The sequence below is a fragment of the Leucoraja erinacea genome, chromosome 3, assembly GCF_028641065.1.
Source record: "Leucoraja erinacea ecotype New England chromosome 3, Leri_hhj_1, whole genome shotgun sequence".
Taxonomy (NCBI): domain Eukaryota; kingdom Metazoa; phylum Chordata; class Chondrichthyes; order Rajiformes; family Rajidae; genus Leucoraja; species Leucoraja erinaceus.
Genome location: NC_073379.1, coordinates 71,078,403 through 71,086,746, shown reverse-complemented (window position 1 = coordinate 71,086,746; position 8,344 = coordinate 71,078,403). Strand labels below are relative to the sequence as shown.

Genomic DNA, 8,344 nt, shown 5'->3' with positions numbered 1-8,344 from the left:
TGCAACTATTCCATTAGTACAATTTGAAAGATGGCTCACATTTCTAACACACACCCAATGACTTCATTGGTTTCTTAAGATTAGTTTGTTCCACTCATGATAAGAGCAGGGTTAAGATTGGTAACTGGCATCCAAACAAAGCAAAGCTTTCCAGACCCCCTCTGGATATCAGTCAGCACTCCAAATAACATGTTTCCACAGCCTAACTGCAGGCATGTAATGGTATGAGCCCAACTCATCCCATGACTATTAATTCTTGCTCCCCAACTAATAGTACTTGGGACTACAAACACCCAAGGGTACTAAACACATTATCCTCTCCAAATTCATATTTGGTCAACAGTTGAAAAACAATTATTTCAAATGTGGTCTTCAGGACCAGAGAATTAGTACAATCAGGATACACACCAAATGGGCAGACTGTGCCATACGGTGTACCAAGATTTTCATGTATGTACCAGGTACCAAGTATGGTTAATTGACAACCAAACTGTCTCTAAATATACTGCTCAAACAATAGTTTTGTTATGGATTTTTACATTTAATGCTGAATTTTCTTAATAGTCTTTGAATGCTAATATTTTTCTGTTGGTTTTCCTTTTGCAGCAAACTTTACACCCTCCTTTCTCTGTCTTGATGCCACAGACTGTCTCTTCTGTTTCGCCTTCAGATAATTACTCTGAGCGCTTTGGTTCTATACGAATGAATACTCCACTCTTCAGGCCTGGTGTGTCAAGACATGGTCTTCAGGCATGCTTGATTTAATTTTTTTCTTACTATTTGTACTTTTCTATGATTTCAATATTTTGGAATTCATTAAGTTTTTAAAACTTCAATGAAGGTGAATTTTGTTGCAAGGTTGAAGTTACCCTGAGCAATTCTCAATGCACACATTTTAAAATGTAGATTGAGCAATTTTGCTCTGAATTTTAAAATTTGTTAGATGCTGGTGTACTGGATTTCTGCTTTTATTATCATTTGCAGCTATTAGTTAATTGGAAGCAAGATTATGACAAGAGCATCTTGCGTTACTTTTCCAGGTGCACTTCAGCCCTCTGCAGCTAAATCCTAGTAGCATCCCTGTATTAGAACCCACGTCAGCCCCTTCATCTTCAACACCAACAGGAACAAGTCTCTCTTCCAAAAGGTATGTGAAGACAAGAGCAGGAAAAGTAGAATGTTATGGTCTTTGTTTCATCACTAAAAAACACTAAGGTTTTTTTTTTTTTAATTGATTATTCAAAAAGGTGTTGTTTACAACCTTTAGGCTGGTTGGTCCAGAAATTGGCATTAAGACTTTGACTTTCTATGACATTGAAACTGGATTTTCAACAAATGTAGCTTCCTGATATCTTTCAATGTAATCATCTGACTAGGACAATTGCTTGATAGCAACATATTTGGCTGACCTCCATTTGTCCTCTAAGATCCTGTGAAGTACAAAGTTTAGTGTGATCTAATTAATATGGAAGAGTACCTGCAGCTGAACTTTGAACTACAAATTCTATAGCCAATATGCTGTAGCCTAAACTATTGGCTCACACTATTGGTAATGGACTTTTCTTCCATTCATTTTACAATCCAGCAGATTTTATATTTATAAAGACTGGGAATACACTTAATTGTTGCACAATATTGGAAGATCCATGTATAGCCTTTACATAAAAGGTTTGGTTAAATGACAGGTAACCAGTAAATACACAGTCAAGATTCAAATGTTATATTTGAAATATATGGTGACCAAGACATTTGCTTTTGTACCACCATTCAAATTTAAGGCTGCATTGTTAACCTTAGCCTTGGAGCTTAGAAAGGAAGCGAGTGATGGTGATTTCTCAGGTATCATATCATTATTCTGTGACTAATACTGTTAGGTGTCATATATGTGGGTATCAGATGACAATAGATTGAACAACTCTGATCAAAAAGCCTATCCGTTACCCATGTCTTGGCTCATCCATGAAAGGAAACTAAACATACTTCTTGCAGCACATTGTATTTTCAAAAAAGAGCAGGACTTATTTATTATAAAGTGTTTGTCCAAATGTTGATAGATAAAAGGAGAAAAATATAATGCTTTAGTTACCCACTGCATTCCAGTGGAGGCTAATCCTTTTTTAAAATCCGGTAGATCTTATCAGACATCATCTTGCTACGGTTTTAATTTCCTTGCAGGTTACAATAGAATTTTTGGCAAGAGCTGTGTTTGTGAACAAACCTCAGCTACAAAATGTATTCAAAGTCTTGTGTTGTGGATGACTGAATACATTTGAAGTAATTATACAGACTAGTCTGTAGAATGCTTTTTAACAGATGAGATTATAGATATTTTGACAGTGGCTTCGAACTTGGTAGGTTCATTGTAACATTCACTGGAGCATATCTTTTTGCTGGACGAAAACATAGCAGATTGAATGGCAATGACATTGTATACAGAGTTTGTATACAGAGGATCCATTTTTATACAAATAATAACTAACCGCAAATGTGCACTCCCATTCCGTCCAATCTTTAAAATGAAATATGTATGTTTAATGATTAATTAATTATTTTTCTAAATGCTTATCTAATGTCTGTCTGTAGTTTGAACTATTCCAATTCCTAGTTTACTTAAAAATACTTGTTTGTTGCAGCGAACCAATTGGTTTAGATCAGAAATACTTACAGAAGAGGGAATGTGGTAAACCGGGTTTATCTCGAGGAGGACTGTCGCAGAAGCCATCATATCCAATTGGCACAGGTAGAAAAATAGTTGGAAATGTAAAAAGAAACAATTGCTACAGCTTCTAAATCTGTGAATGCATTTCAAATTGTTTTCAATTTCCAAAGGCTGGTGGTGTTTGTATGTAAAACTATCAATTCTTTAAAACTAAATTTTGTTTGGTCGAAAAAGAATACTGAATTTGAGAATTAAATTTTGTTTAGAACAAGTCCATGAGCTGCTTTCTTATGATAATTGACCCAACTGAATAACTAAAATATAAATGTACATTGTAATATTCCTCCAGTTTGTAAACTAATCAAGCCAACACATTCCTACAATCTAAGCCAAAAATACTGGGAAACTGTCCCCTTCAAGGATGTGGGTATGGATATCTATTCATATGGCATTCTAAAATTTTTATTATCCACACTATGCCCTTAGCACATGCAACTGTCGATCATGGTTCTGCATGTAGAGCAACTTTGTAGGATCTTTAATTTTCCTTCCTTGTAAGGCATAAACGTGTGCGAGATTGGTTAAACGGAGTATTATACCTTCTTGTAATTGTGTCCCAAAGTTGGAAAGGTCAATGCTTTCCAGGAACCAGGAAAGGTTCCCATCTGATCTATGAATAATCTGCATAGTCTACTCTACTCTTGGATCGGAATCAAGATGAAATAAAATGTTAAAACGTGTTTTTTCCCCTCCGTGAGATTTCTACATGGTAACCCATCCATCCAAGCATTAAATGTAAACCATTCCTCGTGTGCAAATTGGTACTGTCAAAGTATCTAGTCTGCGTGACCCTAGTATCCCAGTCAATCTCTGGCCTTTGATGCATCACGTTTTCCCCTGATCTTGACTTCCATTTCCTACTTCACCTTTTTTTTTGCACCAGAACATTTGGACATCTTAATTTGGTTTCCCGTGAATCTAAGCAGATGAGCAAGTGATAGTATAAGACAGTCTAAGAATTAAAAGAAATCCAGGAAATTGTACACAGGTCAGGTAGCACATTGGCACAATCGAAGGCACAAGGGCAGGACCTACACAGTAAATGGTAGGCCCCTTGGGAGGGTTGTAGAGCAGAGGGATCCAGGTGCATGGTTCCTTGAAGGTAGAGTCGCAGGTAGATAAGGTGGTCAAAAAGGCTTTTGGCACATTGGCCATTAGTCAGAGTAGCAGTTGGGAGGTCATGTTGCAGTTGTATAAGACATTGGCGAGACCGAATTTAGAGTATTAAGTTCAGTTTTGGGCACCATGTTATTGTCAAGATATTGTCAAGCTTGAAAGGGTTCAGAGAAGATTTACAAGGATGTTGTCAGGACTATAGTTTATGAGTTATAGGGAGAGTTTGAGTAGGCTGGGTCTCTCTTCCTTAGAGCGCAGGAGGATGAGGGGTGGTCTTATAGATGGGTATAAAATCATGAGAGGAATATATCGGCACAAAATCTCTTGCCCAGAGTGGGGGAATCAAGGACATAGGTTCAAGGTGAAGGGGAAAAGATTTAATAGAAATCTGCGGGGTACTTTTTCACACAAAAGGTGGTGGGTGTATGGAACAAGCTGCCAGAGGAGGTAGTTGAGGCTGGGACTATCACAACGTTTAAGAAACATTTAGAGTCCCCTCCATAATGTTTGGGACAAAGACCCATCATTTAGCTATTTGCCTCTGTCCTCCACAATTTGAGATTTGTAATAGAAAGAATCACATGTGGTTAAAGTGCACATTGTCAGATATTAATAAAGCCCATTTTTACACATTTTGGTTTCACTATGTAGAAATTACAGCTGTGTTTATACATAGTCGCCCCATTTCAGGGCACCATAATGTTTGGGACACATGGCTTCGCAGGTCTTTGTAATTGCTCAGGTGTGTTTAATTGCCTCCTTAATGCAGGTATAAGAGAGCTCTCAGCACCTAGTCTTTCCATCACATTTGGAAACTTTTATTGCTGTTTATCAACATGAGGACTAAATTTGTGCCAATGAAAGTCAAAGAAGCCATGAGACTGAGAAACAAGATTAAGACTGTTAGACATCAGTCGACATTAGCCATCACCGCACTTACTGCCGATGTCCTACATACTACCCTTGATAAAGTTACAGTACTATACCGCAAGGAGTGAACAAATCCAAATATCAGATTCAGATTCAATTTTCATTGTCAGTGTACAGTACAGAGACAACGAAATGCATTTAGCATCTCCCTGGAAGAGCGACATAGCAAACGATTTGAATTAAAAAAAAATAATAAGTGTCCGGGGGGGTTGATTGGCAGTCACCGAGGTACGTTGTTTAGTAGAGTGACAGCCGCCGGAAAGAAGCTGTTCCTCGACCTGCTGGTTCGGCAACGGAGAGACCTGTAGCGCCTCCCGGATGGTAGGAGGGTAAACAGTCCATGGTTGGGGTGAGAGCAGTCCTTGGCGATGCTGAGCGCCCTCCGCAGACAGCGCTTGCTTTGGACAGACTCAATGGAGGGGAGCGTGGAACCGGTGATGCGTTGGGCAATTTTCACCACCCTCTGCAATGCCTTCCGGTCGGAGACAGAGCAGTTGCCATACCATACTGTGATGCAGTTGGTAAGGATGCTCTCGATGGTGCAGCGGTAGAAGTTCACCAGGATCTGAGGAGACAGGTGGACCTTCTTCAGTCTCCTCATAGATCATAGAAAACAGTAAAAGTTTGTTTGCCGAGTTCTTACCAGGCACACCAATAACTGTAATGAGTGTATTACTGTCACACCAGTGTCTCAAACTAACTGCTATGTTCTGTAGACATAATGTTGCTTAAAGCATTATGTCTACTGAACATGGCAGTTGGTTTGAGACACTGGTATAACAGTTATACGCTCCAAAGCATAAAGCAATAAAACCAACAAAATCATCGTAGTTTTGTACAAATGAACCATAAATACACCTAGTTAATAGTTTTGAAAGCAGTATTTTCTTACCTGGAAAATATGGATGAAATGCAGGCATGCGCAGTTGAAATACCAAATTTGCATAATGAGCATGACTTTTATATGCTGAAGAAAAAACTGAATGAGACTAGCCCCCAAAACAAGCTTAAGCTAAAGATGGCTGCAATACAGGCCTGGTAGAGCTTCACCAGAGAAGACACTCAGCAACTGGTGATGTCCATGAATCGCAGACTTCAAGCAGTCTTTGCATGCAAAGGATATGCAACAAAATACTAACCATGACTACTTTCATTTACATGACATTGCTGTGTCCCAAACATTATGGTGCCCTGAAATGGGGGGACTATGTATAAACACTGCTGTAATTTCTACATGGTGAAACCAAAATGTATAAAAATGGCCTTTATTAGAATCTGACAATGTGCACTTTAACCACATGTGATTTTTTTACTATTACAAATCTCAAATTGTGGAGCACAGAGGCAAATAAATAAATGATGGGTCTTTGTCAAAAAAATTATGGAGGGCACTGTAGACAGGTACACGGCTAGGACAAGTTACATAAACAATAGGTGCAGGAGTAGGTCATTCGGCCCTTCGGAGCCAGAGGGATATGGACCAACAAGCAGGTGGGACTAGTGTAGCTGGGAGATGTTGGCCGGTGTGGACAAGTTGAGCCGAAGGGCCTGTTTCCACACGGTATCACTAAATGGGATTGATATTTTGGGTTAATTAATGTTTTTTCTTCTCTATTTCACAACCCAACCCCCAATTTGTTTTGTTGTTCATTTAGTGCCAACTCGACCTCTAGGGCCAAAGCAAGGAAATCCACCACCAGCAACATCTGCCTATTTTCCAGGACAACAGCCTAGACTCCCTGCATCATGAAGAGAGCAGCAATAACATCTCAATCTACACAAATCCTGAAAGAAGACGGATAATGGGAAAGGAACAGGCTGCCTGAACTTATTACTGCAGGTGTTTACACCTGTAAGAAATGATTGGACTGGGCAGTGACAATCAGCATTAACCCAGGTGCTCATTCAAACTGCCAGAATACACTTGCCGTTTTCAAAATATTGACTTTAATTTGTTTTAAAGTGAGGTGAGTGGGGGTGTTCCTCCTGCACAGGAGGCAGTTGTATACCAAAGCATAATTTGCAGACTCCGCAGTGAATGTTTTGCGCCTTATTTGACACTCATTCCTGCAAACTAGATTTTTGAACAATCAAGAATATTAACTGCCTTCCATGTGTAGCCTCCTTTGTTTACTCATCCCAAAACACACTTTGCATTATGTCCTGCTATTTAAAAATTAGTACAGATGTAACCACAAAGTTTGGGGTTAAAATTCCCAGTGATTTTTCTGGTTTTCCAGTTCGTCCATTATCTTATCAACTTTACCAATATCTTTGGCACAACTCACCTTTTGTTGGTATAGTTCCCAAATTGCTCCGTCCTACAGCGTTCTTTACCTGGAAATGCAATCTGGTTCATGTGAATGCTAACTGAAGAAAACCATTTCTAAGATTAATTTGTCACAGACTAGTTGGAAGTGCCACAGTGGAACCTTTCCAGAAATTCAGTGTATACAGTCAGTATTACAACATCGGAATGGGTTGGCCCTTCAATACACTGCAGGGCGTACAGACCTGTTGATGTTTAGCACTGGTGCGGGAGTTCAATCAAAGCAAAGTTGTCTTGATAGTAGGACAGTAATCATATATTTGCATCTGACAGTTGCACGCTAAGAAAATTTTGATGCAGTTTGGAGAATGAAAATGATCCCTCAGTAGAGTGCCATTAACTGTACCCTATCAAATTGTCTGAAAGTTTGATCAACTGCAGCCTGCCTGTGTAGTTCTGAATGAAATCAGTTTAAGAAGGTGACTAATAGCATCAGGGATTTTAACAAGCATCAAATGTATGGAATCGGCACTGTTTCCTATGGTGCAGTAACTAGTAATTTATGACAACTTGTACTGAATATCAGTGTACAAATTGTAAAATTTTGTATTTAAAATGGTTGTTTCATACATATTTTGAATGAATAAAATATACATACTTTTGCAAAAGCAATCGAGTCCTCAATATTGGTTCAAAAGTGAAATATAACATAAATTACAGCACGGAAACAGGCCATTAGGCCCTACAATTCCACGCCGAACAATCCCCCTTAGTCCCACCTGCCTGCACTCATACCATAACCCTCCATTCCCTCTCATCCATATGCCTATCCAATTTATTTTTAAATGATACCAATGAACCTGCCTCCACCACTTCCACTGGGAGCTCATTCCACACCGCTACCACTCTCTATAAAGAAGTTCCCCCTCATATTACCCCTAAACATCTGTCCCTTAATTCTGAAGTCATGTCCTCTTGTTTGAATCTTCCCTATTCTCAAGGGGAAAAGCTTGTCCACATCAACTCTGTCTATCCCTCTCATCATTTTAAAGACCTCTATCAGGTCCCCCCTTAACCTTCTGCGCTCCAGAGAATAAAGACCTAACTTATTCAAGAGCAGAATTAGGCCATTCGGCCCATCGTCTACTCCGCCATTCAATCACAGCTGATCTATCTCTCCATCATCCCTGACACCCGTACTAATCAAGAATCTATCTCACTACTCGGTAAGTTTCAATGAGGTCCCCCATCCTTCTAAACTCCAGCGAGTAAAGGCCCAGTGCCATCAAATGTTAGCTCCTATGTTAACC

General features: G+C 39.3%; 1 protein-coding gene across 2 annotated transcripts in view; it reads left to right on the top strand.

The window, feature by feature from the left end:
• The window catches only part of sass6 (SAS-6 centriolar assembly protein), a 50,046-nt gene extending 42,344 nt beyond the window's left edge, over positions 1–7,702 (top strand). The window contains exons 14-17 of one of the 2 annotated variants that reach the window (XM_055632897.1): positions 607–750; positions 1,041–1,147; positions 2,634–2,740; positions 6,421–7,702. In XM_055632897.1, the coding sequence (XP_055488872.1) occupies positions 607–750; positions 1,041–1,147; positions 2,634–2,740; positions 6,421–6,515 (453 nt within the window). In that variant the 3' untranslated portion in view covers positions 6,516–7,702. The remainder of the gene's footprint in view (positions 1–606; positions 751–1,040; positions 1,148–2,633; positions 2,741–6,420) is intronic. The other variant, XM_055632898.1, reaches the window with a different exon arrangement.
• Positions 7,703–8,344: the final 642 nt, after the last annotated feature.